Source organism: Primulina eburnea, chromosome 3 (assembly GCF_022965805.1).
Source record: "Primulina eburnea isolate SZY01 chromosome 3, ASM2296580v1, whole genome shotgun sequence".
NCBI lineage: Eukaryota > Viridiplantae > Streptophyta > Magnoliopsida > Lamiales > Gesneriaceae > Primulina > Primulina eburnea.
This window is the reverse complement of record NC_133103.1, coordinates 14,605,678-14,621,673: the sequence shown is the minus strand read 5'-3', so window position 1 is coordinate 14,621,673 and position 15,996 is coordinate 14,605,678. Positions and strand designations below refer to the sequence as shown.

The window sequence follows — 15,996 nt, the reverse complement described above, 5'->3', positions numbered from 1 at the left end:
GTAAAATTCGGATATAGCAAAATAAAAAAATTGGGCTTGTTCTTGTATAAATTACTGTTTTGTGGTTTTTTTTCTTCGTTTTCTCGTTGTTTTTCTGTTTCTAAAACTGCACTCAGATGCGGAAAATGGCTTGATGAATTGATTTTTATTTCTGGGTTCAGTCTGAAGGTGGTGCTACATTTAGTTATGAGGTATTTCATCTTTAAATTTCTTTGTAATTACCTGGCTTGAGGCAGACTTAAATTTCATTCATTTTCATTTGTTGAGATTACTATTTTGACCCATTGATTATAGTTTTTTTAGAGTCATCTATTATGATTACACTGATTAAACTTATCATGTTAGTTTTTCTTGCAAATAGGTTGCTGATAATTTAACTGTTCAAACTCCATATTCAAGAAAGATGAATAAAGAGACCTTGAATAAGTGGTGTACGTTTAGATTTATATGTTGATCATGTAGTTACTTGTAATCTAAATTTCGCGTTTCGAGTGTAATGAAAACGTAAAAAATATATTTTTGACATAAAAAATATTTACAGTGAAAATTAATACTTCGTGAATCAAATAAACATGTACTATAAAGTAATACTTTAACATAAAAATAATAACACTCTGACAATAAAAAAATAATTTTTATATAAAAAGTAATTAGTTTTAAATAATAATTAATATTTTTATGTCATATATTACAAAGTAATACTTTTATATAGACGGTAATGCTTTTGTGATGAAAAATTATACTTTTAATTAAAAAAAGTAGTAGTTTTATAGTAAAAACTAATATGTTTGACGTAAAGTTTTGCTCATTTATTATAAAAGCGTGAAAATAATACTTTTGTAATTAAATAAATATTTTTTGATATAAAAAGTAATACTGTTGAGTCAAATAAGTACATTCCACAAAATAATATTTTTACTGCAAAAACTAATATATTTAATACATTTTATGTCAAATAAATTATGTTAGGATCAAGCGCTTACCATTAGGCCAAAAACTATACCTGTTAGCCAAATCACAACTTTATTTCCTTATACTTATGACAATGCAAAGTGTATCTACTTGGGTGCTAATGGGTCGGGCTGTTAACCTATGATTCCAAGGAGGTCTGTATCTATCTGCTGGTACTGTCTCATATCCCTTAGAGATCATTCTTACCCTTTCCCTATCATCGGCCATATCCCCAGTAGAGACAGTATTAACCATTAAGATCTGATTTCACTCTTTTGCGATCCACTTAGTCAACCAGATCAAGCGGCGCAACGTCAGCAGCTTGACGCATGAGAACTTTCTAGGAGGTCACTCATCTCAGTACTACTATCACTCATGTACGCTTAACCCAACATTTTCCCCAAGAAGTAAACAAATATGTTTCTTGAGATCAAGCATTTAACACTAGGCCAAAAACTATAACTGTTAGCTAAGACGCAACTTTATTTCTTTATACATGTGGTAGAACTGAGTGCATCTACTTGTGTGGTAATGGGTCGGGCTGTTAAGTTCATGAGTCCATGAAGGTGTGTGCCTATCTGCAGGTGCTGTCACATATCCTTTAGAAATCAGTTTTACCATTTCCTTACCGTCGATCCTTCCCCCAGCAGAGACGGTATTACCTATTAAGATCTGATATCAATCTTTTACGTCCAACTTAGTCAACCAGATCAAGCAGCGCAACGTTATCAGCCTGATGCATAAGAACTTCCCAAGAGATCATTCATCTTAGTACTACTCTTACGCATGCACTCTTAACCCAACAAACTATATTAGAAAACAACGATTTTGACATAAAAATTAATATTTTTCAATCATATTATTTTAAAATTTAATATAATAAAAACAACTCAAAGCTAAATTGAATCAAGAAATGATTCTAATTTGTAAATCAAAACGAGTAAAAAGATAATCGACTTTACACATTTACAACAGATAATTTAGACGAGGTTAAGCACATCTAATTATAGATGATATCTTCTAATTACGAGTTTATCTGTTAAATTTCGTAAGCAAATCGATGGAGTTAGAGCTCAATTCAGTCGAGAAATTGGGATTATAAGATGGGTCTCTGAACAGGAGCGGGTCGGATCGTAGAGGGAGGATGGAGAGACGGATATTCGCTGTCGGAAGTAAATCTTAAACAATAATTAAATATAAATTTTATGATAATAAAATTAATGTCAGTAAAATTTGGATATTCACCTCACAAAAATAAATAATACATAAAATTCATGAAAAAAATTTAATATTACAAAGAGCCACATATTCATCTCACATAAACAAATCGTAGCAGCTAATTATAATAATTTAATATATGTAATATTCATCACTTTTTATATTACTATATTCATCACTTTTTATATTACTTTGGGCCATAATCCATTACGACCATGACAGCGACATTTTGGCATATACCTTCGTATATTTATTTTCTCTTATTATTCAAAGGCAAAGTCAATTAAAAAAAATCTGTGATATCCCTTTCCCAAAGGACAAAAGGACACGTCTTTGAAATTTTTGTGTGAAAATTAAAATAAAATGTTGCATGATTGATAATTTTTTTTTCCAAAAAATGGGTATTATCCGATCAATTCAATAATAGAAATCTAGCTCGAGAAAAAATGATTCGATTCGAATTAGACTTTAAATTCGTTTTATTGAATAGTGCATTAATTTAAATAAAATCGTCCTGGATAATCTTTTAAAATTAGTTCATTAGTTTTAAAATTAATTGTTTTTTTCCAAATAAATAATATTTTTAATTAGTTCGATTTTCTTAATTTCCTATGTGTTCAATTTTCTATACCTCCCCGAATTATCCTGTGGTAGTTAGTATCCAACCTTTGAGTAGGTCTCATGTGAGACCGTCTCACGGATCTTAATCCGTGAGACGGGTCAACCCTACCCATATTCACAATAAAAAGTAATACTCTTAGCATAAAAAGTAATACTTTTTCATGGATGATCCAAATAAGAGACCCGTCTCACAAATATGACCCGTGAGACCGTCTCACACAAATTTTTGCCCCAACCTTTTAATCTAGAAGGAAGAGGCTACGAGGAAATCACATTTATTTTTTCACATGGATCTACGGGTACATAAGAAATATCGAGTCTTTTTAACAAGTAGGTCCGAAGGTACGTGAAAAATGTCGAGTCTTTTTAATAAGAAAATCTGAAATGCATTGCGTTGCAATTGCACTGCATTGAATCCCAAAAAAATATAGTTTCTGATAATCATCTATTTATCATAGTATTTTTTAGTCTTGCAACTATAAAAATCCCAATTCCTTGATAATCATCTCGAATTCTTCCATTTATCATCAATCTTAACTTTTATGTTTTCTATAATATTTTAAATTTAAACTACTATATCTAATAAGTTGTTCTTTTGTGAGATGGTCTCGCGAATCTTTATCTGTGAGACGAGTCAACCTACCATAAAAAGTAATACTCTTAACAAAAAAAGTAATACTTTTTTATGGATGACCCAGATAAGAGATATATATATCTCATAAAATACGACCCGTGAGACCGTCTCACATAAATTTTTTACATATCTAATTAAGCTTGTTTCCCTAATTAGATCTAATATTTAGAGATATTTTTACCGGTCTATAGATAAATTAAGGATTAATGTCAAAAAATTTATGGCATTTTATAATTACACATACCACTGTTAGATTTTGTTCATGACAATTAATTATTTTAAAGTTCAACTGAATGGATCATTTGTTCAACACTCAAATGTGTATTGCAGCAAATTAGCCAATTTTTTTTGAAAGTGAATGGCTGTGAGTTTCCCCATATCACATGATTTGAAAATAGTCGATCAAAATTATTTTACAAATTTTCCTGATCAAAATTTAACAAAATACGAAAAAAATATTGACAAAAACTTGTATGAGATGGTATCACGAGTCGTATTTTGTGAGACAGATATCTTATTTGGGTCATCCACGAAAAAATATTACATTTTATGCTAAAAATATACTTTTTTATCGTGAATATCGGTAAGGTTGATCCCGTCTCACAGATAAATATTTATGAGGTCATCTGACAAGAGACCTCTTCAAAATTATTTCGTTTGTATATTAAAATTCCCTTTCCTAGATGCTAAAAAGTACTAATTCATAGAAATTCTTTTCTATACATGAAACGCAGCTGCAAGATACACATACAGAAGAAGACCACTGCGAGAAATCAACTAGTGGTTCACTGTATACCACACACAGCTCTTTTCACAAGTCACAACTCATAGCTTCCTAGCACATCTACAAGAGAAGTATCGCAAAACGAATTCGGCCCGAAGATCTCCGCAAATTGTTCTTCCATTTGAGAGGTTCCCCCGTCGTGGACGCTCTCGAAGAAAGAAACCGACGAGTTACACGTAGTTGTATCGTTTGAATTCGAAATCGATGAGAACTTATACCCGTCGCTCGTCTCCGTCTTGCGTAACCAAATCCCCATCATTCAAATCAATTTCAAGAAACTCGTGAATGACTTTATCATCGTTAGTAATCTCTGTATATTGCTCGATATCAGAGTTTTTCCCTGTAAGTTCTTGCACGAGAGACATAAACCTAGAGGCACTAGTCTTCACCTTCATGGGACTAGAAATGTACACCACTTTTAGTGAATCTTTGCCTTTTTTCTTCTCTTTGAAACTCTTCTTTTGTCTCTTCACCGTTCTTGCAACACTTTGACTAATATCCATTCAAGGAAATCTTTTCAACTTTTATGGAAGCTGCGTCACAAAATGTTGTTTGTGTACGTGACAGATACTAGCAAGGGGTGGAAGATTTACTATATATAAAGTTGTGGGGACATACGTATATTTATTTGTATGTATATGTACATGTGTATGATATAATGTAAACGTTGAGAAAATGGTGCTTCGTGGAAGGAGATAAAGACGACAATAATGGAGAATACAGGTACTTGGATGACCCTCAAGCGTGAAGACTAAGAAGATTGACTCTAGAATTACATAGATCGTTTAGATATAGATTCGGACATATTTGTTTATATAATAAATATAATATCAGAAGAGCTAATCATTAAATATAATAATATTAAAAGATACACACGCGTGATATATAGTTATTATTATTTTTAATTTGATCAAATAATACTAAACAATTAATGAAATTATTTTCGATATAAAATAGTTGTTCGATTTAAAATGAAGTTTTTTTTAGATTTGCAGTTTCTATGTAAAATATATAGTGAACTGAGAAGATTTTAGTAGGATAAGAAAAATAAGTATGAAATTAAATTTTTTGGATTAATCAGAATCGAAATAAATTTTAAATCTATGTCGTGTCAAGTATATTGAATATAATCTGAATTTCAACCTCAGATTTTCCAGGAAGAAAATATCTTCCTCCAAATAAAAATCATGTAGCTTTTATTTTTTTATTTGATGGAGGTATATACCATTGTCATGTAACAATAAGCTTAAAAACAGATTAAAATAATCCATAAATTTCTACTGTACATGATGAGTTCAAGAAACCGTGGGCGTTACATCGAATAGACGTGTATGGACTCAAAAGCTAGAAGAGTTCTGTAAGTAAGATTAGAGGGTGATTCTCACGTGCGCAGCCTCGTTTGACTCCGTGGGCTACTAAATTGGAATTTGAAATATAAAAATAAATATCATATTCCCTTACGATGTATACTCGGACAAGTGGCGACCTCACTTCGACAATTTATACTGAAGTATTTTTTTTTTAATTTTAAAAAAAGCTTTTGGGAGCAAATTTGTGGGCGACTTGGTTGGCATTCGGAGAGCAGACGAATAGCTTCCGTGACGTTATCATCCTTGGAAAAAAGAGTGCGAATATTAATAGACACTGACCCCGCGCCAGCCAAATTGACCGTCCAGAATGTTGGGCCATCAATAACCTTTGTGAATGACAACTATTCAGAGTATGATAATTGAAATGTATTCAACTTCCACGACTTATTTTGAAAATTTAATAGGTATATAACCAAAATGGTTAATAAAAAAACATATATTTTTTTCCAAGATGATAAGAACTGTATCTTTTACGACAACCAAACACAAAAAGAACTCAATTGAATTTTCACTCGAGTTTTCTAGAAGTTTAAGCGTTTAGAAATATGTTCCAAGAATTGAAATAAGATATTAAAACATGTTGGTAAATTTAAAGTTTAATGAATGTAAATTAAGTATCCTATATATGGTCTGAAACAATTCCGAATGCTGGGAACGTGTCTAAGCGGCTTTTGTTATGTAGTTGAGGCGCCTAAGTATCCCTCTATGCTACGGAATTTTCCATGATCGAGACAGAAACATTGTTTGCCATGAATTGCGAATTTTTCATGGATATTTGTCGCTTAAAAATGTATATTGATCACATTTTCAATATTTGTGACTTAGATATCAATACGTTTGAATGGATTAAGATAATGAGAAACAACATAACATCAAATTTGAGATGATCGAACAAAGAAAGAACATTTGCATTTGCACTCTAGGTAGTTATTATCATGTCCTCACACTTAATAATATAGTATAGAAATATAGATAAGGAAAATGATATTTTTAACTTTCATTTTTTTCCCCACTTTTGATCATGATAACAATAAATTTGTGCTTTTACTCTTATAACTTATATTTCTTTTTCATTTTGATCATGTTACGATTAATTTTCATTTTTTACGATTAATTTTCATTTTACACTTGTAACTTTTATATATATATATATATATATATATTTGCAAGAATCATCGTTTTTGTTCATAAAAAAGACAAAAAAAATACATGTTACACGAATAAAATTTTAAATTCATCGTAATATGATCAAAAATGAAAAAAAAACAATCAAATTATAATATTAAAAAACATATTCATCATTAATAGGAAAAAATATAATCACAGGACAAAAAATATATCATATCCTATAATATGTACCAGTGTTCATGACATCCGTATTGCATGTGATCCATAAAAAAATACTACAGTTAATGGTATTTTTTTTATTTTAAAGTAAATTATCAAATTTTAAAATTGTAAATTACAGGAGAGTAAAAGAGAATTGAAAGAGAGTTTTAATATGAAATGAGTGATTAAAGTACATTTTTAAATTATGAAAAGAATTTCACAACATACCAATATAATCAGAATATTATCAAATACCATCAAAGCTCAGGTAGTCTCATATAAATACCAGGTTGAGTTGAGCATTCAATATTGTTTTCAGCGGTTATATTCACTCAGTCATGACTGAATAAATCCAGAACAAAGGATAGGATAATGTCAAAACCGCATCGGACTAGTTGAATCGGAATCTAATTCCGTGAGTTCAACGTATTATTTTTTCATTAAAATAATAAAAATAGCTGCGGCTTTGTACCCGCGTTTGTAATATATTTCATATTATTATTATAAACCGGCGTTTTCATATTTCATATTATATTATGATTATATAATGGAGACGATTAAATATTTGGTGGAATCAAAACGAAACTGATAAGGCGCATGCACTCAACCCAAGGTATAAAGTCCAGGACATACCAAAGGGTTTAGGGTTTAAACGGTAAATCGCATCTTTCCGCCATTCTTTCGCACTGCCTTTTTCAATGGCGACTCACCGAGGAGAAGATGAAGTAGTTCACACTGGAATAAGCCCAATGCATCATTGCATGGAGCCTGAAGTTATCGAAGAAGAGGAGGAAGAAGATCAGAATTGGGATGATTGGGAAGCTGAAGACGAAGCCGTGGAGGATGCCTCCGCTTCAGAATCCCAGTTGCGCTGTCTGTTCTGTGACTATTGCTACAGTTCATGCAGCTCTCTTTTCGAGCACTGTGCTTCAATTCACCGCTTTGACTTCGGCGAGATTAAGAGATCGCTGAGCTTGGATTTCTATCAATGCTTCAAGCTCATCAATCACGTTAGGTCGCAGGTATAATCGCGTAACTTAGTTTTTGGCGCTTTTATGGTTGTATTTTCGTATAGCAGCAATGTTCTTTGTTTTATCAAACAAAGTTTTAAAGTAGTACCCAATTCTCATACTGTGCCGGAGCTTGTTGATTTGAGTTGGTTCCTACTTCTTATCATCTAAAAGAGAACACTCAAGGGCATCAGTTGAATTTTAGATTTGTAGTAATGAACATTTGAGTTGTCAGTTAACTTATTTGACATGCACTTTTGTGTCATACCCCTCGGAACAAGAAAATGTCTAAATTCTGTGTTATTTTTTCCCCTCTCTCTTGTTAGGTTTCAGAAAACAAATGTTGGAGTTGTGCGATGATATGTCAATCGAAGGAAGAACTGCAAAATCACCTACACAAGAATACTAACTTTGAACACAATGTTTTACCTTGGAATGATGATATATATCTTAACCCATTTCTTCCAGATGATGCATTATTGTATAGGTTTGGTGAAGAGGACGAAGACGAGGATGGAGATGCTATGCCCATTGACAAAGAGGAGCTGGAGACTTATTTATCTCAAATTGAGAGCATCAGCATCCATGACATTGGTGTTTCTGATAAATACACATCAAACTTCACGATTCCTCGTGAGAATGGGGAAAAGGAGGTTGTATGTTCGTTTGACAAGGACGTGAATGGAATATCTCCGGAAATGGTAGTACTAAATGGTGCAATGTAATGAAACTGGTGGAATCTCTTCACATAGAAATTGGAAAATGAGATGTGTTTTGCTTTCTTCTTCCGAAATCGCCGCAAACAAGATTAAGAATATAAACAAGAATTATTTTGGTGCATATAGTTCATATGGTATCCACCGTGAGATGATCAGCGATAAGGTAAAGAACATTAGTTTCTTAAAGTAAGTCATGCTTACACTTTCAACATAAAAACCATTTTCTCAATCCTGATTACTGTGATAGAGATATGAGGGAAGTTGTCATAAATTTCCAGGCAAGAACAGATGCTTACAGACAAGCTATCTTGGAAAATCCTTCTTTGCTAAGAAATGCGGTTGTTATGGATGTCGGTTGTGGAACTGGGATTCTAAGGTAATAAAAAATTTAATTTTTCTTTAATCATTTAAAATTTTTCTGTTGCTTTTGTTCCTTAATTTGAATGTATATTAAGCAACAGATGTAAGTACACAGTCTTGCTTTATAGTGATTCACAAAGCACACAAAAGCTAGAAGAAGTAATTTGTTTTCTTTTTGGCCATGCCTTTTTCGCAATTATTGGTAACGTGGGAGAGTATTATGGTAGTTCTCAAACTGAGACATTATCTTCTGCAATGCAATGCAATGCTGGTTTGCTTTCCATTAACAATGACTTTAAACCTTTATTAAAACCTGTCCATGAGTATATTTAACAAATACCAATCACTTTTGCATCATGTGCCATCTGGTATTTCCTTAAAGTAGTCGCACCATCTTATGTTATGTGTTATTATTGTCCCAAGATTGTCCTGAGTTTTTCTTTTTCACTAGTCTATTCGCAGCCCAAGCAGGAGCTTCAAAAGTTATTGCTGTTGAAGCTAGCGAGAAGATGGCTGCAGTGGCTACTCAGGTTAAATCTGGCCACATCAATTATTTTTTTTATTCTCAAGATTATCGTGCTTTATCCAGATATTATTTTAGTTTGTCTTTATGGATGATTTTACTTTTTACCCAAGCAGGTGGCAAAAGATAATGGTTTGCTGCTGACCAGAAGCGAAATCAGCAAAAATGGGGTCATTGAAGTGGTTCCAGGCATGGTCGAAGAGCTATACAACGATGACCATATCAAACCTCATAGCATAGACGTGTTATTGAGTGAATGGATGGGCTATTGCCTGTTGTATGAGTCAATGCTCAGCTCTGTTCTTTTTGCACGGGATCAATGGTTAAAGCCTGGAGGTGCCATTCTTCCGGACACAGCTACTATTGTGGGTTCACTCTTTCCGATGTGTCTTTCTTACCGTTCTTTATGCTTGCCTTCATTATAACGGTAAATATTGTTGACCTTGATTCGTCGTCCAGTTTGTTGCTGGTTTTGGAAGAGGAGGGACCAGTCTTCCGTTCTGGGAGAATGTATATGGTTTCAATATGTCTTGCATAGGGCAAGAGATTGTTGAAGATGCTTGCCGGTTTCCTATAATTGATGTAATCGACAGTATCGACATTATCACGACTACTGGAGTTTTGCAGGTTTGTGGTTCTTTATCAACTCGCTAAAATTTTACCATTTACTTGTAGGGTTTTTTTTAAAAATAGTTTGTTTGTTTTTCTCTCTGTCTTCACTACTACAAAAATGATTTTTCGCAGCGCGCAAATTCATTTTCCGCAGCGCACATTGCATGCTGCAAAGTTACAAGCGTTGAAAGTTCAAGATTATCCGCGTCGTATATGTGCACGCTGTTAATACTATTATCTGCGGCATGTATATATCCGTAGGAATAGCGACGGTTTAAAAAGTTCAAGATTATCCGCGTCGTATATGTGCACGCTGTTAATACTATTATCTGCGGCATGTATATATCCGTAGGAATAGCGACGGTTTTTAAACCGTCGCTAATGCAATGTATTTTAGCGACGAATAATAAACCGTCGCTGATTCAATATGAGTGACGGTTTTCTAAAACCGTCGCAAAATCCATTTTAACGACGGTTGGCTTTATATATTCCGTCGCTAAATTTTCCGTCGCGCGGACGTGGCTCCACGTGTGCAGCGTCCGCGCTTACGAAGCACGGACGCTGTTCACGTTGAGCAGCGTCCGTGCTTCGTAAGCGCGGATTGCATTAGTTTTGCAAACCTTTTTTTTAAATTAGTTTTGAAATTAATTTTAAAAATTAAATTACTTTTAAAAAAACCCTTTACTTGCAATGTTAGGAGTACTGTGATGAAAATGAAAATGAAAATGTGCTACAACCTGATAGACAGGCTGAATTGAGTTGAAACTAGGGTCATCCATCCCTCTATTTTGGGGAACTAAATCAACCTAAGCCATTTATAATTCTATCAAAGGTAAAATATCTTATCAAACATATTTAAACAAGATCTGATTTTGTCAATTCCAGTAAATTTCTCAGCATCCCCCCTCAAGCTTGGTGTAGATGTCGATATCAATTATGCCTTCTTCCAATTTTTCTTTAATACTGGATTGCGAGTAATGATGATGGTAGACTTGTTATAACAAAAGGATTTCATAGGATTTGCAAATCCCATCTTCAATTTCTCCATCACATTTTTAATCCAAATAAGCTCGCATACTCCTTATGTCATGGTCCTATATTTTGCTTCTGCACTGCTCTAGCCACAACCGACTGTTTTTTGCTACGTCATATTACCATATTTCTCCACAACAACGTGCAATATCCCGAAGTTGACTTTTTATCATCAATGGAACCAGTCCAATTTGCATTGGAAAATCCTTTTATACTTTTATAACTGGTTTTGGCAAAGAACAAACCTTTCCCTGGTGTTTGCTTCAAGTACCATAAGATTTGATACACTGCACTAAAATGACCTTGACACGGAGAATGCATGTACTGACTAACTAGAGTGACTGCAAATGTGATATGTGGCCTTGTATGAGAGAGCTAGATTAACTTTCCAACAAGACGTTGATATTTTCCATTGTCAACCGGCTCTTGTTCCAACAGTTTGTCTTTGTTACCAAGCTCAATTGGAGTCTTGCACGGTTTGCATCCAAGCATCCCTGTTTCCCCCAAGAGATCTAAAGTATATTTCCTTTGAGAAATTGAAATGCTTTTTTGGCTTTTCACTATGTCCATTCACAAGAAGTGTTTTAATGCTCCAAGGTCTTTCACTTCAAATTCTTTAGCCATCATCAGCTTAATCCTCTCCATTTCTCCTATATAATCTCCGGTGATGATGATGTCATCAACATAGACTATGATAATGGTGATCTTACCCCTTTCAGAGTGTCTAACAAACATCGTGTGATATGTTTGTAGCCAAATCTCTTGATGGCTTTTGAAAACCTGTCAAACCAAGCTCGTGGAGATTGTTTTTAGGTTATCAAGTTTACAAACAGTTTCTCCTTCTAATTCGAATCCAAGAGGTTGGCACATATAGACTTCCTCTTCCAACTCTCCGTTTTAAATCGCATTTTTGATATCAAGTTGATTTAGAGGCCAATCAAGATTGACTACCAATGAAATTTGAATCTGAACAGTGTTTAGTTTGGCAATGGTGGCAAATGTCTCGTTATAGTCAATTCCAAAGTTTACGTAAAAGCTTTGGCAACCAATCGAGCCCTGCACCTCTCCATTGAGCCATCCGCCTTGTATTTCACCGTAAAACTAAAACCCATTTACACCCCACTGTTGTCTTGACTTTGGAAGTTTCACTATGTCCCACATTTGATTTTCTCGAGGGCATTCATTTCTTCTAGCACAGCAGTCTTCCATTGTGGGATTATTAATGCTTCCTCCACGTTCTTGGGAATCAACGTACTAGACAGATTTGAGGTAAAGTCCCGAAATGCGGGTGACAGTTTTAAGTAGGAAACAAACTGAGCTATATGGTGTTGGGTTCAAGATCTAACACTTTTTCTGAGAGCTACTGGAATGTCAAGATCGATAATAGGACAAGATGTATCCTGGTTTGTTGAGTGGCTATACTATCGGATCATTTGTTTGACAATGAGTGGGATTCACGACTTCTTTCTCAGTTGAGGCCTTTCCTTCGAATGTAGACTTGTGGCTCTTGTTGTCTAGGAGTGTGTTCTTCCTTATATTCTAGGCTGGAATGTTCACTTGTATGGATGACATGAGGGCTAAAAATGCTTTAATTGGGCCTGGACAAACTATGCAGTTGTACTATGCAGTGGATCAACAGGTAGGGGTAGACTCAAACTGTCCCGAAAGCAAGACTTAGTCAATTGCTCCCCCTGCATTGAAGCAGATGAGAAGTAGGGTGTTTCTTCAAAGAATGTTTCATTGTATGTGACATAAAACATCTTGGTTTGAGGGCAGTAACATTTATAATCCTTTTGGGTTGGAGAATAACCCACAAAAACTGTTTTGACGGCCCTAGGATCCAACTTGCTTCGGTGATGTTCATGAAGGTGGACGAACGCTGTACAACCAAAGGTTTCAAGAGGATCTCACGAGGTATATACTGAGGGTAATGCATAGTAAGGGTAGACAGAGGAGTCTTGAAGTGGAGTGGGCGACTAGGTAGGTAGGTGATTGATAAGATATGCAGAGGTTAAATGTGCATCGCCCCACAAGTATTTTGGAACATGCGTAGTGAACATAAGAGCTCGGAAAACTTCTAATAAGTGCTTATTTTTGCGTCCGACACCCCATTTTGTTGCGGAGTTTCGACACAAGCTTTGGTGAATAATACCTTGGTCCGATAAATATTGCCCAAGAATAGAGTTAAAATACTTCTTTTCATTATCTGTTCGCAACAGTCGAATTTGGGTCTGGATTTGGGTTTTTACCATTTTATGAAAGTTTTGAAACATAAGGCTGGCTTCACATTTATCACAAAGTAGGCCAAACATAAGGCTGCATCGCACATAATCCAGTTCGTGATTTAGGCCCGCTAAAAAATCAAAGACTCTCTCTTCTCAAGATTTTTCGGTTGTTTGTCAATGCAAGTAGTGCATGTTACCTCTTCATCAAAGAATAAGTCGAGTTCTTGCCACAAATAAATATTGAGTTTTAGTCTTCAATCCTCGCTTCATCTCTTTGAACTTGGATCGACGTTGCCAAGATCGGAATACATACGACATGCGGCATCCCACACATCCTTAGCCGTCTTAAACCAGAGATAACGACGACTGATTTGAGGCTCCATGGAGTTGATAAGCCATGCGAGAACCAAAGAATTGTCCACCACCCATCTTTGATATGAAGGATCTGTGGATTTTGGAGTGGACAAATCTCCAGTTAGATAAACTAACTTTCCTTGAGCGCAAAGCACAATATTAACTGATTGTGTCCATTGGAGAAAATTCTCGTCATTTAGTTTATGGCTTGTGATCGACAGGGAGGAGAAATCAGCACCGAACGCAATTGGAGTTGCGAACTGTAGGTACTTCATGTGCGGCCTTGGATTGATCATCTGAAACAGCGCTGTCGGAGGTCGAACCAGAGTCTGTTTTGACCATTTTACACGAAGAAAACCTTCGTCTCTGATACCATGTGAGAGAGTGGAGAATATATTTCTGTTGTATCTTATTCATTGGGTCTATACCCTTTAAATAATGTGCAGGTTACATATCATAATCCCACTATTTTGGGTAACTAATCAACCTAAACAATTTACAATTCTACCATAGGGAAAATATCTTATCGACCATATTTAAACAAGATCCGATTTTTGACTATTCTAGTACATATCTCAACACCATATGTACTGAATTCTATCTTTTAACAAACGCTGACTCAATCCATGTTCCAAATTTTCGAAGTGTGTAAGAAGATTGTATGGAGGACTCAACTTTGAAGTTCCTCCCTTGTTACTTTTGGATTTACTGCTCTAACTTTACTAGAATTACCATTGTTATAAGAGTTCAACAATAAAGGCTTTTCCATTTCCTTTGGGAAATATGAGGTCCAATTGGCGGCTAAAATTGTTCTAAGGACTTCAAATATCCGTGAAGCCTAGTCAATTATTTTAGCTCTTGAATTTAATATCATACAGTTTGTTGTTGCTTTTGTTGGCCTTATTCTGGTTGTCCGCATGACCGATTTAGAGTTTAAATTAATGGCATTCGTGAAAAATGTTGTAATATGTACTGAATGCATCACTTAGATTTACTGTGTTTTTGTTTGATTTTTCTCTGCATCCTATTCCAATTGTGCCTTATAAGACATAAAATTGCAGTGGGTCATATGCTGGTTATTTGATTCATTGTGCATGCTTTTTGAGTGCTGATGAGTTATACCTTGTGTTACTCTATTATTTCAGACCTTTGACCTGGTGACAATGCAAACTAAGGATATGGAATTTACGTCAGAAGTTGAACTCGATACTAAGTTGGTTACTTCCTTGATCAATACTACATGTTCTAAACTAGAAACTGCTTGGTGTTATGGAGTTGTTTTGTGGTTCGAAACCGGATTTACGAAGAGGTTTTGTAGAGAAAAACCAAACGTTTTGTCCACGTCTCCTTATGATCCAAGTACACATTGGTCGCAGACTATCCTAACTTTTCGTGAACCAATTGCTATGGGGTCCAGTATTGGTAGTGAGAAATTGGCGGCAGTTGGAACAAATGAGTGTCCTGCTGCGAGAATACAATCTCGCATCAGTATTGTCCGTTCTACTCAACATCGAGCCATCGACATTTCCATGGAGCTTACTGGGATTGGGCACGATGGTAGAAGACGTAGTTGGCCAGCTCAAATGTTCAATCTCAGATAATCAGTTCATTTTGGGTGGTGTCCTGCTTCACTTTTCTATGGTGAAAAGGTCTTAATTAACAACCCTGAAGACAGGGAAGAAGGGACCGACCTATCATTTTTGCGGGGGTTCGTTGCTCTGCTAAGATCATGATCCATAAATATTTTGAAAGTCGGAATCTGTTGCTGTCGTCGGGATGTAGATGAACAACATTGCCTAATGAACTTATGAAGCCCGGAGTGTGGTAGTGGCGATTTGATGTATTTTTGCAGGAAATCTGACTGCATGTATCTATCATCATTATTGTTATGATGATGATGTGATGAGTGAACCAAATTTTAGGGAAGCTCAGATTGACGACGTGATTAGAGGCATTTTTCCCAGCAAATATTTTCTCCTTTGTTTTTTGGGTCTGCGAAAAAATAAGAGCGAACATAAAATGCGAGTGCAAATATTTTCTTGAAGAAAAAATGCAGAATGCAAAGCCAATTTGAGGAAAGTGCTTTCAATGCTGTATTAATTTCGTAACACGCAATGGATCGCCCAAAACATTACATGAAAAATCAGAAAATAACAAAGGGAAAAAAAGAAGAAGAAAAAGAGTAAAGTGGAAGTGAGAACAATGCTCGTGGTTTTGCGGACTTTTGTGTTTGAGGCATCTTGTTCTCCTTCAT

At 34.9% G+C, this 15,996-nt stretch overlaps 1 protein-coding gene across 1 annotated transcript; it reads left to right on the top strand.

Moving 5' to 3' along the window:
- Positions 1-7,531: 7,531 nt before the first annotated feature.
- On the top strand, positions 7,532-15,712 carry LOC140826785 (probable protein arginine N-methyltransferase 3). Its single transcript, XM_073189286.1, is given in 8 exon segments — positions 7,532-7,929; positions 8,244-8,636; positions 8,638-8,799; positions 8,915-9,012; positions 9,448-9,526; positions 9,636-9,884; positions 9,979-10,146; positions 14,888-15,712. Coding segments are annotated over 8 exon segments (1,929 nt in total). The 5' UTR covers positions 7,532-7,605; the 3' UTR covers positions 15,344-15,712.
- The last annotated feature ends 284 nt before the right edge of the window (positions 15,713-15,996 follow it).